Raw genomic sequence first — 18,057 nt, 5'->3', positions numbered from 1 at the left:
CCTAGTGAAAATGTGTTAGTTGCTTAGTTGTGTCCTACTCTTTGCAACCCTATGGACTGTAGCCCACCAGGCTCCTCTGTGCCCGGAATTCTCCAGGCAAGAATACTGGAGTGGATTGCCATGCCCTCCTCCAGGGGATCTTTACCATTGCTAGAGAGTCAATCAAATCCCCCCAACATAAATTCCATGAGATGACTTGCATGCATCATTTCTGGAAAGTAGGGACCCATTACACAAGACTTAAAAAAATGATTTCCATATATATAGCTCAACTTCTACACTGTAATAGTATTTATTATTAATAATACGGTATGAACTTTAATAGAATTTAACATTTTAAAACCCCAAGTTCTCTGTCTCCTCCTCAACTTCCACTGATGTTTCACTTTTCCAAGTTTGTATCCTGGTTCCAAGAAATGGAACCTGTGGCCACAGAGATCAGAAGACCCATAGCCTCACTGTCCCACATGCCTGGGCTACTGGCTCCTCCTGCTTATCTCCTTCCTATATCTTCTGGTTTCCTTACCTTTTTCTGATATACTTGCCACATTTTCTACCATCTCCTTTCCTAGTAGCCTCTTACATCTCATCACTCAGCTTTTCAAAGCTCCCATATGTCACCTGCCTATAAAATCTGAATTCCAGTGATGACAATGGCAATCATGATGAGTTAATAGTTTTCTATCACTTTGATGTTATGTTGTCTTGAGTATCTCCCAGGATCCTCACAATACCACCACCATATCTGAGTATTATTGGTATCCCTTTTACAGAACAGGAATCTGAGGCTCAGAGAAGTCATTTTGTGGAGGTTGTACAATTAACCAGTATTTTACAAAAATATTCTCATAATGCTAACTCAAAAAACTTAATTGATTAGGACCCATCACCCAGATCACCTTTTTATACATTGAAATAGTTATGACTAAAATGATATGATGTCACAATTTACTTCAAAATAATTCAGTGCCAAAGGAGGTAGGGTGTACACCGAGCAAGAGCGGCCATGAATTGATGATCATTGTAAGTGGGTCACGAGTATGTGGGCGTTCATCACTCAACTCTACTTCTGTGTGTATTTGAAACTTATCAGATAAAAAGGGTTTTGTAATTGTCATCTATTTCATACAATTAAACACAACCCAAACCTACTGACCAGGCTAACTATTCAGCATTTGTAGGTCATTTAAAACTGCTCCATTATGCATCCAAGCTTATAAATACCTAATATGGGGATACAGGGAAAGCACTTGAGCTTTAGGTACAAGAGTCTCATCTTTGTCACACAAGTTTATTTTTTTTCCCCTAGACCTCTGTAATATTCATTACATACTTGTCTCAGTGGAAGAAACAATTACCCAGGTGCTATGTCCAATTGTACAGTGTTATCTTTTAATTAACCTGTTAGCCTGTTTTTTTTAACTTAACCTAGTTCGAGAAGTGACAGCCTCTTGGGCTATCTAAATAATGTTCGTCACTGCTCCTTGTTGGGTCTATTCAATCAAAAAAAATAGTTCCTGGTGTGTGGTCCAGCTGTCCAGAACTGGAGATACTGTCTATTCAGCCATGATCCTTCTCGCAGCATCAGGACTGCAACTCACCTTCCTAACCACAGTGCCCAGATTGTCTCAGTATATCAAATACAGATTGATACAATATGTTTTCTTCTCTCAATGTTTTTCTGTAAAAGCTCTTCTGCAACTCCACCTACAGACCCTTCTGCCAACTTATATCCAGTAAGTTGGGAATATGTAGGCTAGTGGCATACTCAGATATCTGCTGAAGGGTTCTATGAAAAGTGCCACATTTCTGGATGGAAAATTATCAGAATGTAATCAAATCTCTGGGGGCTTCCCAGGCGGCTCAGTGGTACAAGAACCTGCCTGCCAATGCAGGAGGCACAGGAAACTCTGGTTTGATTCCTGGGTCAGCAAGATACCCGGGAGGAGGAAATGGCAACCTAAATGAAATCTCTAAAAATGTGCATGTCCTGACATTAAGCAGTGCTATATCTTGGAAATTATCCTAAGGAAACAGCTGGATATACGTATAAAGATGTATGTGTAAGGATATTCAAGGCACAGAAATTTTTTTCTTTGGTAATACTCAGTAGCTAGAAAGAGTCTCACTGCTCAACGACATGAGATTGGCTTAATGAAATTACCTGCAGACATTAAAAATAGTGATGTAAATATTTTTATGGTACTGAGGAGGTGGCCTTTAGCTCCTATTGTTAGCAAATAATAGGTTATCCAAAAATATATATACCATGAATATGTATATATTTGTAGCTTAGCACAAATAAAGTTTTATCTGCAAACCTGTGTGTGTACAATTTGTGTCCGTGTTTGAATTGTGTGTGCCCCTTGGTGGCACAGCCTAGGTCTGGATTGATAAATACTATGGTTTCCTTTAAGTGACTTTTCCCTATCTATATATCATAGATTTCTGCAATCAACCTCAGTAGCCACATAAGAAACAAAAAAGAAACAAAAATAGCAGATAATACATTTTAAAAAAAAAACCCATTCTGTCTAAACATCTTTCAAGAGTTCAGATAAAAGAAGATTAAGAAACCTTTTGGGAGCACTGTCTCAATAAAGAAAAGCCTTGCAGTATTAATTATTGAATAGAAATGATGGAAAAGGTAATGCGGAAAGGAGCAGAGAGAACAGGGAAGAGGTACCCTGTGACTGGTAACAACATCCCAACTCAAGGCTGGGAGCTGTGGGTGGGAAGTGCCCCCCCACCCAAAACAAAACAGTGAACACTGCAGGGCATCTTCCCTCCCTGTGGGGGGTGTCAGAGCTCTTTGGAGCTCCTATAATAAGTAGGCAATATCTGCTCATCCTTACAGCCACCTCTCAAGGTAAGCATAACTCAAGGGTGGCCCCTGGGGTCAACGTCTTACCCAAGTTCAAAGCCGGGAGCCTTGAGTTAAGGTCATGAACCCAGGGGTGCCCTCTGCCACTCCCCTTCAGGGGCTCACCAGGCCAGAGCAATGAGAGAGCCATGAAAGCTCAGAGGCACAGCTGCTGTTGTGTCAGTGACCAGCGCAGGAGCTTAGGAATGTCTGGGCAGAACCCTCTGCAGAAGAATGGGGTCAAGCTGGGCTGTGCAAGCAGTAATGAGAGGACCATTTTAGGAACCAGAAGTGAGCCTCTGTGACTGTCAATTATGCAGGCTAGATGTTTACAATGAGCAGTCTAGCTTCAGGCCAATATTAACTTCTGTTCTTATTACTATCAGATTAATTGCATTTTGTTGCTTTTTCTAAATACACTTCAAATCAGAAAACCTATAATTCAGCAGTTAGTCATTAAAGAAGCGGCGGATCTACAACTGCGTTATCTGAAGCTCATCTACAAAATGAAACAAAAATCCAAGGTTGGGTTTCCTTTTTTGGTATGATAAACAGAGCATTAATAACAAGTAACAAGGACATGATTTTAGGAATGCCTGAACTGAAAAATTCTTTAGATAACAAGGGAAATCAAGGCAAACAGACTAAAGAGGATTGAAGGAATGTGGGTAAATCTGCATTTTAAACAACTGCTTTCTAGAATATACAGAAAATATGGTTGCAAAAACTTTCATTTCAAGATTATAGAAACCAAGAAATATACAGATCATGTTTATGTTAGGATGCTCTTGTACAAAGATAAGATAAGAAAGGCTTAAAGGGAGTTAGTACAATTTCAAATTATATTTCCTACATACTTCATATTTCCTACGTACTTCAGAGACTATATATAAATATGCATACATATACACATACACATAAATAAAATAGTCTTCATTTTTCATTGTCCCTCATGATCACATGCTTTTTACATGAAGTTGATACTGTTCCACAGCTGATCAATAAAACACGGTTTACATCAAATGACCAGAGTTGTCAATTTTTAAAAACCCCAGCCTCTCTTGTGGGTTGCTGACTTCAAAGACATGCATTAAGATTATTAAGCAAGTAATGATTGATTTATTACATAACATTAAGAAATGTTTTCTTTGAAGCACAAATTAAAAGGTCACAGATGCCCCAATTTTTCTCTGGGTTGAGAGTTAAAAATGCAGAATAGATCATTTTGCTGGCCATGAAGGACACGTGAAGGGGATTTGAAGTAACTCTCCTTTCCAAGCAATATTTTAATGAAATGTTTAATATTCAGCAGTGGATTAATGAGGCTGTTCTCTATTTTCAAACAATGGTGAACAATTAAGACCCAATCTTGAAAACAAATTGACACTGCTTGTTATTTTGTGACGGTATTAAAATGACCATCACTGGAGCAACTGGCATTATTTAACAGGATGGAAAATAACCATTGACACACCAAGCAATTCAGTGGAGATATCTGAGGGGGGAAAAAAAAGGTCTGTGGCAGCTGCTGCTCCTAGAAATAAAGCTGACATTTTAGGATGAAAGCAATTTGACCAGCTGAAACCTTGACATGCTGTGTGCCACGTTCAGAAGTCACCCAAAATACATGCCAAGGTCCTAAACATTCTCTAAAAAGCCAGCAAGCTGTGCAAGTTCCCAGTCCTGGTTTCAAAATACTCAGAGGAGAAGAGATGGGTGCAGATCTTTGAAGGGCTCAGACTTGTGAATGGGAATGGAATTAATTAGCCACAGGAGTATTAGAAAAATCATACATCAAGTGTGGGAAAAGAAATCTATGTATGGAGATTAACTGGGAAAAACTGACCTTCCAACAGAACTCAAAATTCACTCCAAGACAGTCACATCGCCTAAATAAGCAGGAACTAAATACACTGCTCAGCAAACACATATCAAGCTGCACACAGAATAATAAATAATCTCAGTTTCTCGGTGCCTTATTATGGAAAACGAGGATAAAACTTCAGTGGTCAATGAGAATGAACTATTTTTTCATGCCTAAGACTCACAGAACCTCAGGGAACTTTTCTTACACGTTTATTAGTAGTAATTGTGTTTACCTATCTTCCCCAAGGAACATTCTTTCTCATCCCACTTCTCAAAACTCCAATCTTTGCTTCCCAGGTTACAAAGTTATTTAGCTTGTTATTTTAGATAACTTCTATAATTCAGTCCTGGCCTCCCCCCTCAAAAAAGGTAAAGTCTACATGGCCAAATTGATGGCATGAAATGATAGGTTTAAAGAATAATTCATTATACTATCAAGATCTTGGCATGCCAATTGCTGAAAAGACTATTTTGAGCTGTCAGTTCTAAAGCACATATTTTTTCATTGACTGACATGCCAAGTGCTTGATGGAATAATGAATTGTTCCCACTGACATGACCATCACACACAACCCTTGGGCTCCATGTAGCATTTTTCAGGGTGATGAATAACACCGCCACTTTTTCCATGGTGGTTCAAACTAGGAAGGTGAGGTCAGGTGTGGGGACTGGCTGAAGAGGGGGATGAGGGTTTAGAGGTGGAGGGAAGGGTGGGATGAGGACCAAGGACATGGAAAATGTCAGCCTGTCAGTCAGGGTGGTGGGGCACATTCTACATTTCTCAATTAAAAACATACATGAGTCCACATTTTAACATGATTACAGCAAAACAGCCCCTTCCGAATAGTATTTTGCTTTCTTGCTTGGAAAGGGTTTTGTTTTTTCTCTTTTTCTTTTTCCTCTGACCTGACCACTATTTTCTGCTACTGCATGCAACTCAGAAACTCAGTTTCTCTAACTCAGAGACAAGCAAGGCCACCAGAAGGCAACCAGATCAAAACCCGCACGAACTCAGTGCCTGTTCCCAAGCTACTCTCTGCTCCTACAGTATCATCCCTGTATCACTGGGGTGGGCCAAATCTAAACCCTGCTGTGCAGTCTTGCCCCAAGGACACAGAAGCAAAGCCCAGAGCCAAGGTCAGCTCCAGAACTTATGGGGCCCCATTGTAACCATTGCCAAAAGCCCCCCATGATTCATACCAGTCAGCTTCCTAATCCCAAATTAGGCAAAAATGCCCACCCCGGTACTCAACCGACAGCGCCCCAATCAATCACCTAATGCTACCCTTCCAGCAAGAACTTTCTTTGTCTCGAGGCTGTAAAAAATGGCTACTAACCCAGGAAAACTGTTGGTTCTCCCAAGGCTGTCGGGAGGTCTGCCCGCTGTGCTTACAGCCCCCACATTATCTCTGCCCTTTGTTCTTAATGAACTCATTCCTTTCTGCAATTCTGTGTTCGGAAATTCTTTTCCAACCCACGTTCAGACTGCCACTTCCTGGCCAAAGGAGCACCTTCTGAAGGCCTGCAGACCCACTGAGCAGACTTGACGGGAGCTCCTGGTGATGTTAAGGGGCAGATGGACAAAATGCTGAATATTGACAAAAGTCACCAGCCACATAGGCCGTAATGCATTAGGTACTTCTCATTCATGTAAAGAACCTTTTCCATGTATAAAAGACAGGCTTGGATCTTCACTGAGACAAATCTCTAGTTTCTCTATCATTTGCAAGTGATATGAGTTAGTGGTAAAGAACCTGCCTGCCCATGCAGGACACGTAAGAGACATGGGTTCAAACCATGGGTCAGGAAGATTCCCTGGAGGAGGGCATGGTAACCCACTCCAATATTCTTTCTGGGAGAATCCCATGGACAGAGGAGCCTGGCAGGCTACAGCCTATGGGGTCGCAAAGAGCAGACTTAGCACAAACACATGCATCTAAAATTTATCAAGAGCTCATACAACTCAACTCAAAAAAACAAACAACTCAATTAAAAGATAGGCAGGAGATCTGAACAGTCATTTTTCCAAAGATGACATACAGATGGCCAACAAGCACAGGAAAAAATGTTCCACATCACTAATCATCAGGGAAATGCAAATAAAACCACAATGAGCTATCATCTCACGAGGGTCAGAATGACTGTCATTAAAAATACCAAAAATTACAAATGTTGGCAAGAACATGGTGAAAAGGGAACCCTCATCGATTACTGGTGCAAAAGTAAATTGATACAGCCAGAGTGCAAAACAGTATGGAGATTTTTCCATAAAACTAAAACTGGAACTACCATATGACCCAGCAATTCCACTCCTGAGTATATCTCCAAAGTAAATAAAAGCATTATTTTGAAAAGATCTACACACTCCATGGTTCCCAGCAGCATTAGTTAGAAGAGCCAAGACATGGAAGCCACCTAACTGTCCAATGACAGATGAATGTTTAAATCAGAGGCAGAATACCACTCAACCATAAAAAAGAAATTTTTCCATGTGCAACATCATGGATGGACTTGGAGGGTATTACATTTACTGAAATAAGTCAGACACAAAAAGACAAACACTGTATCATATCCCTTATATGTGAAATCTACAGAAAAGAACAAACTAACGAATGTAACAAAAACAAAATAGACTCACAGATATTAGACAACAAAAGAGCCATTACCAGCGGGGAGAAGGAAGCGGGGACGGGTAAGCTAAGGGTAGGGAATTCAGAGGCACAAACTACTACGTATAAATTAAACAAGCTGCCAGGATATTCTACAGAACATGGGGAATATAGTCAATATTTTGTAACAACTATAAATGGAATGTAACTCCTTTTTTGGAATATAACTTTTAAACTGTGAATCCCTATGCTGTACACCTGAAACATATTATTATACAGCAACTGTACTTCAATTTGAAAAGCAGTCGGGGGAGGAGCAGGCTTGGGGCTTCACGAGACAAATCCTAGTCCAAGCAGAGCCCTTCTCAACCATGTGTCCCTGAGCGATAACATCATAAATAACACCTGCCTCAAGCTCCCCTCTCCCTCCAACAGACAGCAATTCACTTTAATTCTTTAAAAAAAAAATAAATAAACACAGCTTTGGTGTGGAGCCCTGTACCAAGGTCAAAGGACAAAAATCTCCAGGACTGACCGAGCCCCATAGCAACCATTGCCATGAGCCTCTGGATCTAAACCAGTCACTCCACTGAACCCATATTAGGTAAAATATCCATCCTATTACCACCTTATAGCATCCTAACCAATCACCTAATGCCACCCTTCCAGTAGGAATTTTTTCTGTCTTGAGGCTATAAAAATTGGCTACTGGCCCACAAAAGGGACGGCTCTCCCATGAGCTGGCCCACTGCTCTAACAGCGTCTCCCACTGTAACAAACTCTAGTCTCCTCTCATTCCATCTCACGTCTGGAAATTCTTTTCCAACCCACCCACAGACCACAACATTTGATTTCCCCTCCCCACCTTCCTAGTAGTCATTTTCCTACATAATTGAAAACTCTGGGCTATCCTAGGATTTCTTGAAGTTTCAACCCATTCTTAAACACTTTTAGCAAACAAATGAATCCCCACTTCCCCAGCATTCAGAATGCACACATTTTGTAAAAAGACGTTAGAGTGAGGCCCAGAAGAACCTCCCTTCTGGCAGAGCGACCGCTTGGCCACCTTACATAATTGATCCTTGGGCTTACATATTAATATGTGCATATATTTGCATAGATCACATACCTTTTGCCGTTTAATCACAGACCGAAGGGGCAGAAGCAAAGTTCGACTCCAGGCAGCTGAGAATCCTGAGGCCAGGAGAAGGTAGGCTGGCTGGCAGGCCTTTGCCGTTGGTGAGGTTCTCAGGTGATGCTGACGAAACCACTCAGTAGGAAGCAAATTTCAAGTCTGATAGCCCTGGAGCCTCTGCAACTTCTGTCTGAGGGCCGCCTGGTCTCTAGGAGTTTTTCCACCTCACAGGACTATCAGACCATCACTGAATCAAGCAGACCTCAGTGGCCACTGTCCTCAGGGTCTTTCAGGCTCAGGTGTCATCACCTAGAGGTTTCTCAGATGCTCACGGGCCAAGGACCCAGGCTTCCTGTGGGTCTCCGTCTTCTTCCTCCTCGTCATCTGCCTCCCTATTCTCCTTCTTTCACCTCCCAGCTCCTCTCCCAGCTTAGCAGGCCTCCCTGGGTGCCAGACCCCAGGTGTGCTACCTTATTTTTGCCTGCGAGGAAGCTTACCTCTCACCCCAGGGCACGGCATCTCTTGGTTACAAGTTCCTCCTCTTCCAGGCAGTCCCACTGTTTATCCTTACACATCCTCACCTGCGTGATTACCTGATTAAGATCAGGCTCCTCTATCCTCACAGTTGTTTGTGCCACGAAGTGCCATGCAGATACAAGGACCAAATACAGCCTCACAACAACCTTCAGGTTGGTCCCCTCAGTAGTGTCCATTCACAGATGAGAAAACTGAGGCTCCCTGAGTGTCAGTGGCTTGCCCTAGGTCATTGGGGTAGTCAGTGGTAGGCCAGAGTCTGTCCCTTCCACTGCTAGGCCACCCTGCTCCTCATCATGGCTCTGCAAAGTTACTTTTTGTCCTAAGACTTCATGTGTTTGCACTTGCCTGACATCATTTCCCTGCAGAGGATGGGGGTGGGGGGCAATCTCATGAAGTCTGAACTGAGTAGGGGAAGTAGATGTTATCCCCGGGTCCTATGCGGCCACTCCAATGGACAGCCCAGAAGAGTCAGCGCTAAGTCTGCTGCAATGTCTTACCACCAAGGGGGACCATGAATATCACCATGCCAGTCACTAGGAACCAACAAGTCCAAACCTTTCCGTAGGGTTCCTGACCGGGTCTTTACTTTCACCAAGAGCGCAGACGTTTGGCGGGGAGCAGGGGCTGCGCTGGGTTCTTGCAGCCTAGGCTCTTCATTGCTGCGTGTGGGCTTTTGCTCTAGTTCTGGCGAGCGGGGGCTAGTCCTTAGTTGTGGTGCTCGGCCTTCTGGCAGTGGCTTCTCTTGTTGGTGGAGCACGGGCTCTAGGGCATGTGTTCTTAAGCAGTTGCACATGCAGGCTCAGTAGTTGTGGTTCCTCGCTCCAGGGCGCAAGCTCAGTAGTTGCAGCGCTAGGGCTGTACTGCGCAGGCTCAGTAGTTGCAGGACACGCAGACGTAGTTGCTCTATGGCAGGTGGGATCTCAGCTCCCGCAGCAGGGAGCGAACCTGCGTTTCCTGCAAGGAGGATTCTTAACCACTGGACCACCAAGAAAGACCCCCAAAAGCAAACTTATAAATGCTAATATTTCGGGGGGGGAGGGGGGAAATGATGAGGAAGAAGAAAAAAGAACTAAAGAAGCAGCAGCAAAAAGATAAAAGGAGACTGTAAGACGCTTCCCAGCTATTGGCCCTTCTCATCAGTCTCAAGCGTAGCTGTAAAAGAATGGGTGCCTTTCTCTGCCTATTACTTTTATTCCTGGTCCCCCAGATTTATTGCCTGCACCAAGTAGCAGCCATCATAAAACTCTTTTCAACAGACTGCTATTTGAATTGCAAAAGTATGACTATCCAAGAACATATAATCTAGTACAAAGTCAATATGATAGTATTACCCAGCAATTTCTGAAAGGCAGCTTATTTGCATAGACACCTGCCAGGCAGAACGGAAATCCCATCTGGGCTCCATGTCTCAGTGTGGTGATGGCAGTAAGGACGCGCCACCATCACATCTTACTTTTAATTTAACAGGCAAGAGGATACATTGACATCTTGTGAACTGCAGGAGGAAAAACTCCCGGGCCCGTTTCCACCAAGTGAACCATAAACACTTCTAAAAGCATCTTGTGTAAATTCTCTCCCTGAGAATGTTGCTGAATATTCCCTGCGTTTTTGAAAAACGGTGCGAAGATAAAGATATTTCTCTGGAGGATTTACATTTTTCTATCAGTGCAGAATGGCTTTCACTGTGAATCGGTGCTTTCGTGCTTTTCTCCCCATTTTCTGCTGCCCTTGGGGGCTGGAGGGGTTGCTGCAGTAAGAGACGTACCGGCTTCCTCAGTGTTTGCATCGTCCCCCTCAGTCTCCCTTTTCCGCAAGCTTTTCAATGTTATCTTGGCCTCTTCCTGCCTTTTCTCTGACCTGTACAATGTGTGTCTAGTAATTCCCTCCTTTCACTCTTGTCCTCAGCTTTATTTACTGCCTATCCACTTTAAGGTTTTCTTCTGAGACTTAGAAACTTCACCTTTAACTTCATCTCCTGTTTGCTGAGTCCTCATCCAGCTGCCTCATGGCAAACTGGCCTGATTTCTCAGGCACCATTATTTAACCCTCTGCCCAGCTCCGATTTCTACCTAAGACCGTTAAGGACTTCTACATGTGTGTCCTTCACATTTACTTCCCAGATTATTCTGTAAACTACCATTATTTTTTACCTCTGCTTGTCCTGCTGATCAATGTCAGCTTGAGAGGCAATGGTGTGATGGGGCCACAGTGCGGCATTAAACTTGGAATACGAATGTCTGGGTCCATGTCCTCCCATCACCGTGGTGTTGGGTGGGACAGTCACTCCTGGAGTCAGACATGGCTGTGTGGGTTAGGTTCTTTCAGGCTGGAAGAGGGCACCCAATGCATGACCTGAAAGTACAAGTGGCCTCAAGAAGAACTGAAGACCAGCTCGTGATTGTACTTGATACAAAAAAAGCACCAATAGCTCAGATCTGGTGTCTTGGTTCCAGAAACCTTGGCATCCTCCTCACGTCTTCCATCCAAATGGCCCTGCTGAAGGGACCTGGGTTGTTTCTTTACCTTTTATCTTACAACCTCCCGACTGGATAGAATCGGCTCAGCTACTGATGCCGGGTCCAGTCAGTTGTGATTGGGTAGCACAAACTGACAGGACTCACAAACTGGGATCGGCTTCATGCCGAAAGCACTGCCTGTTACCCATTCCCCAGGAGGGGAGACAGCCGTGGCCAGTACTGAGAGAAGCCTACCTGGAGGGGGATTCTTGTAACAGCAATCGTCAAGCTCCCTGAGAAAGAAACCCAGTGGTCAAATGAATCTGGAAACAGCACATATGACCTCCTCCTATTTAGAAACTCACAGTGGGCACGGGTATGTCAAAGGTGGGGATAAACCCTGCAAGAAACAACTCGACTTGAGGCAGTATTTCCCTGGTAAACTGTTTATTATGCAACATCTTAAGGATCCCCAGTGGAAGAGACTTTGACAAGTACTGGTTTAGACCTCCTAACCTATCTACTGCCAAGAGCTGTCACTCTGTCCTAGACCAGCCGCTCCCAATCCCTGTGCAATGCGACACCTGGGGACATCTGACCAGAGAGTCGGCTGATGGCATCCCTGAGAATCTAAATACTTTCGTGTGGGGAGAAGTCTGGAGATTCAAAATGTAACCGCTTTCCACGTACTAGAGCTTTAAATAATAACAGTTCTATATGTTCCATAGTATAATAGCATTTACTGAACAGATAGTATGCACCAAGCCCTAAACGAGTGTGACTTTATTTTTTTTACCCTTGAATCTACCCTGCCTAATAGATATTGCCATCAATTTATGAGAAAATTGAAGCTTCATAACACTAAGCAATAAACCCCTGATCACACAGCTGCAAGGGATGTGCAAGGCTGAGGAGTCAGAGCCCTCTGATTCCTAGAGCTGAATTCCTGGGTCTACAAAACATGCTTCTCCCAGGAACTTTCTCTCTTGGTCTGAAAGTTCCTGTTACTGGTGGGCAGTCAACAAACCATAGTGAAATGAACAAAAGCTACAAAGGATCTCAAGGTCCTTTTCAGCAAAAACATCCCCAAATACTGCAATTTGTGGTTGTAAAAAACAAATAATAGCAAATACCTGGAGAACTGCATGGGTCAGATTCACGTAAAGACTCGATATTAATACTCCTTTGTGCTAAAAACTCCTCTTTAATTAACACGGTACCACTCTTGGCATTTAGACCTCAATGAACTCCTTCGTTTACACTGGGCTTCCCCGTTGGCTCAGTGGGTAAAGCAGCTGCCTGCCAATGCAGGAGATGTAAGAGACACTGGGGTGGGAATATCCCCTGGAGAAGGATATGGCAACCCACTCCAGTATTCTTGCCTGAAAAATCCCATGGACAGAGGAGCCTGGTGGGTTACAGCCCAAAGGGTCGCAAATAGTCAGACATGACTGGGCAACTAAACACAAGCACAAGAACTCTTCCACTTACAGTCTGGTTCTGCTCAATGATAACAGCACTTATATACACAATAACCTATCAAGCCCAATATAACAACAAATTTAGATCCTAAAAAGGACTGAGGAACTAACAGGCTATCTAGAGATCCTACAATAGAGCTCTCTACCCAAGAAAATTCCTTCACATCAATGAGACTGCATTCCACTGAACAGTTTCTGTCACTAGAAATCACTTCCCAAGACCAAATGCTCTTTCCACAGGACGATCAGGAGATGGTACAAAGGGTTCAGGAATTGGCTGCAGCTAAGAAATTCCACACTTAAATCTGAAAACTGTCCAGGATAATTTTCCCACTTTACCTCAAATCAGGGATGAAAAAAATACATCACACACAGAAGCAAGGCCTTACTCCTGGCACTCAGGTGTCTGGAATCTACAATGAGAGTATTACACCCAGGCTTTCAGAGTGCAGAGGCCATTTGGAAGGGCTTGACTGCCACCTCATGGTTAAAATGTGCATTACCATCCAAAGAGGGCCCACATAACCGCAGCCAAGCTCTAAGCCACTTCCTCCATGACAAGCGTGCTTATGACATCTTATGCCATGCCCCAATAAGCTAACAGAGGAAGACGATATTAAAGTGTCTGGCAATAATAGCCCTTGGTTGTGAATATAGTACTCTGAAAGACTGGTTTCTCCCAGGCAACCATACCTGATCTGATTATTGCTCTTAGTTTCAAAAAGCAAGTGTTTTTCAAATTCTCTCTCCATTGAGTGTGTATCAGAGAAAACTATATTGTAACTGCAAGGAATAGCCTAACACCAGGACTACTTTCTCTATTTTCTTTTCCACCCAACTTCTCTCTTCTCTTTCCTTCTTTCCCTCCCTCCTTCCCTCTTTCCTTTCCTTCCTTTCATCCTTTATTTCCTACATTACCTCTGTTTAAATTCCTTCACAAAGAAAGCCCTATATCCAATTCATGGCTTTGGGCAAGTTCCTTAACCTGTTTAAATATCCCAAAGAATGTTTTTTACGTCTGTTAAAAGATTAGAGGTAGGGCCCAACACATAATAAAATGGGACAGAGAACTCATATGGCCCACAAAGCCACTCTCACCTTCTACCATATGAAGTACACAGAACTGTCTTCAAGGAGTCTTTAAAACAAAATCTGAATCAAATGAAGCCTTAGCTATAACTTTCTGTTGGCAGGCAGTAGACGAGTGGAACATGCTGAATGGTAACATCGCACTATGGATGCTGTAGAGGGCCTGGGAGATCCACCCACCACACTGCAATGGGAATATTGCCCACTGATGGATCACACCAAGCTCCTCTCCAGGAACTGTCTTCAGCTGAAGAGCTGCCCTGCTCCAGACGACACCCCTCTGGAGAAATGTTGGTATTCAGGGATTCATTGCTATGAGGATCTCCAGCGTTTACAATCAGCTCTACAGTGCCTCCCTGTGGCCTCACTTGCAATTGTGTTGCAGCTCCACGGCTCCCTCCACCCCAGTCTTGTCCCTTTACTTCCTTCCAGGTATCCATCAAGGAGCATCTTCCCCAACACACCACCTGCATACAAATTTACACCCCATAGTCTGTTCCCCAGGGTACACGACCTGAAACATTTCTCCAGAGTCTCTTCCCAGCATAATAGCTACAGTTCTCCTCTTCAAAGTCAGGCCATTCCTCCTGTTGATATTCCCTTCAATGACTTCCATCTCATCACCATCAAAGGACAAGAGCCTTGCCATTTGAACACCAGGCCCATTACCTCTTTGACCTCATCTCCTCTGCCCCCAATACTGGCTTCCTGGCTGTTTCTCAAACATACTGGGTACCCTCCTGCCTCAGGACCTTTGCACATACTATTCTGTCATCCTGGAATACTCTTTGCCAGCTATCTACATTGCTTCCTCCTTTAAGTACTTTAAGTCCTGACTCAAAGGTGACCTCAACAAGGACTTCCCTGACCCTCTACCTAAGTGTGCTGGACTCTACCCACCCCCCAGAGCTCCAGAGCCCTCATTCCTGTTTTAGTTTTGTCCATACCATGCTTGTATCAACATCCAACACACAGTATATTTTCCTTATTTATGTTAATATCTGTCTCCTCCATCAGAAAGCAAGGGCCATGGAGGCAAGGATTTTTTTCTGTTCTCACTTCGGTATCCCCAGAACCTAGAGTAGAAATGTACACAGTAGTTGCTCCATCAATATTTACTGCATAATCTGGTGTATAAATGTAGGACTATAGATGTGGAATCAGAAGACATGTGATCTTTAGGGAGGTCCCCTAAACAGTATCTGACTTTTGTCACATTAAAAAATGGGAACAACTAAGTTGAGTTTATACAGATTACGCAATATACCATGAAAGCATCACATAATAAACTGCTAAATAATTGTAAGGTACAACTTTTCCTTAAATTGAATTGTCACTGACCTACTCAATTTGTATAATCTAGAGCGACCAGATTGCACACACACACAAAAGGTAAACATCTGACATTCAGACATAGAAAATCCTGAAAATAGTCTGGTGTTCAAATAAAGTATAAAAAGATTTATTCTAAAGCCATATCCCAAATGTACAAACAATGACATGCATCTCTTTCAAAGACTTAATAAAAAGAGCAGTCTTAACATTTTAAATTTTATAACAATTTGAAGACCTTCTTTTGCTCCCATCAAAAAGAAAGTCTGATAAAAGTGAATTACATAAAGTACCTAGTGTATTATCTCATTTCTATAAAACATACTGTTTCTTTGTGAAATATGCAAATATAACATTTTATTATGAAATTGTTTTCAATGTCTAAAATTCTTGCTCATCTACAGAATCACATTGCCAAACACTTCTTAAAATGAGGTAAGAAGATAAATGCTGAAACCTTTTTTTTCCAGGCCATTTTTTTTAGATGTTTCTGCCTCTCTGACTAAACATGCAACATAGCCTTGACAATTCCTTTCATGTGAATGATCTTCTCAGTGGATACTCAGTATTTTGGACAAAGAACAGCAGCAACACCAATCATTTCAAAAGTCATGTTGTAAATCTTTTTAAATATTGTAAAGGTCTCAAATCAAAGCTACTGCTATAGTGATTCATTAATTCATTTACAGATATTTTAATAAATATTCCTAAACTCTAGAAGACTGTTGATAATCCTTTAAAGCAGGAGTCAGCAAAGGTCCAGATAATAAATATTTTAGGATTCTCAGGTCACTTGTCTGCTGTATATTCTTTTTTCTTTTAACTACTCTAAAACATAAAAATTTAGCTTTACTGTACTTTGTTAATTCCTTACTTTAAAAAATAGAAGTTGCTAGTCTCTAAATGAGATTACTCAGTGTTAATAAAATGTAAACTTCACATTCTGCAATAAAACAAATCCGTGGTTTCCAACCACTAAATTGAAGGTTCATAAACAGTAAGAAGTGAATCTCATTGAGGGAGTAGGGGTGGCTGTCAGATACCCTTTTTAATCTATGACACTTTCCTATGGCTTCTTATTCATTTTGAACTGGCTAATTCACATGTGTCTTTACCCTTTTTTGCCTTTACTTTTTTTATAGGGGAAAAAAACTCTCTACTTGTGGCTAACCTGAAGTTTGCAAAATCAAACACTGTAATAGCTCCATGCTAAAAGAGGTAGACGGATACACACAGGTATATGCACTTACAAATATGTGCACAATGAAACCACTGTTTCATACGTAAATGCTCTCCACAGCTAAGAAGGAGCCGGTGGGAACCAGCTAGAAGATACATAAAACCGTTCTAAAGAACGTTCTCATTTGTTTTTATCATATGTGGTTGCTACATGTGGGGAAAACATGATTTGCATATGAAATATATGAATATGACTTAAGGAAACAGCATGATTTATTCAGGTTCTGGATGACTATAACCTGGCGTTGACTATAAGGATATAACAGAGAATTCATTGGGACGAAGTTTGGACTCTGATAAGAATAAAACAGATCTATTTATAATACTGTTTGATCTATAACACAGTCCTATAGCTTGGTCCTAAAAACCACAACCGTGTGTGTGTGTGTGCGTGTGCGTGTGCGTGCGCACGCATGGGTGTGTTGCATGTTTTCCTTTCCAACTATGAACAGTAGTGTGTGTGTGTACATTGCATGTTTTCCTGTCCAACTATGAACAGTGCTATGAACAAACTATGGCAAAGAAATGAGTTGTGATTTTACTCAAACATATCATTATCAAGTTGGAAGCCTCTAAAATGATGATCTCATGGTATTCTACAAAAACACTTACAATTTCTAAAACTAAGAAAGTTGCAAACTTTGGCATCCCTAAGAAAAAACCTCAATGATCCCAGTGAGCCCAGGCCTAATTTCTGAACTATAAAAAGTAAAGTTTTCAGTGCAAAAATAGTATCTTGATAAATAGCAATAACACAAAAATCAAACAAAACACTTAAAAGCTATAAAAGACGTAAGTAATATCCTGAAGGCATTGTATTGGTTTTTGTTTTTTTTTTAAAAAAAAGGTGATTTGGGGCTAGGAGATAACAGGCTGTTTTACCTATTTAACTGTGAAGTAAGTCTGGGTGCAGGACTGCTCAAAAACTCCCTTTTGGCAAAAAGACTCAACAGATTTATAGCTCATCATGTTTTTTCTTAAATGGCCACTTTGGGTGTTGCAATACATGATCTGCAGCCTGAAGGACAAGGTACATAAATTCTTCTACATCAAAAGAATAGTTGGTAAACTTTGGATGCTCCCCCAGAGTTGGGTGGTGGCCCTGCAAAAATAGCAAAAGACAAATTTGTAAGCTGTTAAGCATGTGGTTTTCTGAACAAGAATAAAATTACTTCACTTTGGCCAAAAGCAACTATTTTAATTTATGCTCTACATCAGAGGCTGGGAATTTTTTTCAGTAATAGGCCAGACAGCATGTACTTTCTTCAGCTCTGTGGATCACAGAGTCTCCACCACAATTATTCAACCCTGCCACTGAAGTGCTCAAGGAGTCATAGAAAACATGTGAACAGAAGAGAAGGGCTGTGTCCCAATAAAGCCTTATTTATAAAAACGAGTGGAGGGCCAGATATAACCCACTGGTCTATAGTTTGCAGATCCTGTCTCTAAA

General features: G+C 42.0%; 2 protein-coding genes across 7 annotated transcripts in view; both read right to left on the bottom strand.

The window, feature by feature from the left end:
- The window catches only part of TAFA4 (TAFA chemokine like family member 4), a 214,202-nt gene extending 205,166 nt beyond the window's left edge, over positions 1-9,036 (bottom strand). For all 3 annotated transcript variants that reach the window (XM_060402233.1, XM_060402235.1, XM_042235979.2), the window contains exon 1: positions 8,468-9,036. The gene's annotated coding sequence lies outside the window, so the exon portion shown is untranslated. The remainder of the gene's footprint in view (positions 1-8,467) is intronic.
- EOGT (EGF domain specific O-linked N-acetylglucosamine transferase) overlaps positions 1-18,057 on the bottom strand; it is a 55,829-nt gene that overhangs the window by 576 nt on the left and 37,196 nt on the right. For 3 of the 4 annotated variants that reach the window (XM_027958182.2, XM_042235975.2, XM_042235976.2), the window contains exon 17: positions 15,477-17,709. In XM_027958182.2, the coding sequence (XP_027813983.1) occupies positions 17,563-17,709 (147 nt within the window). In that variant the 3' untranslated portion in view covers positions 15,477-17,562. Of the gene's footprint in view, positions 1-15,476; positions 17,710-18,057 lie in introns of those variants that run through there. The other variant, XR_003586098.2, reaches the window with a different exon arrangement.

Source organism: Ovis aries, chromosome 19 (genome assembly GCF_016772045.2).
Source record: "Ovis aries strain OAR_USU_Benz2616 breed Rambouillet chromosome 19, ARS-UI_Ramb_v3.0, whole genome shotgun sequence".
In the NCBI taxonomy this organism is placed as follows: Eukaryota; Metazoa; Chordata; class Mammalia; order Artiodactyla; family Bovidae; genus Ovis; species Ovis aries.
This window is presented reverse-complemented; position numbering and strand designations above follow the sequence as displayed.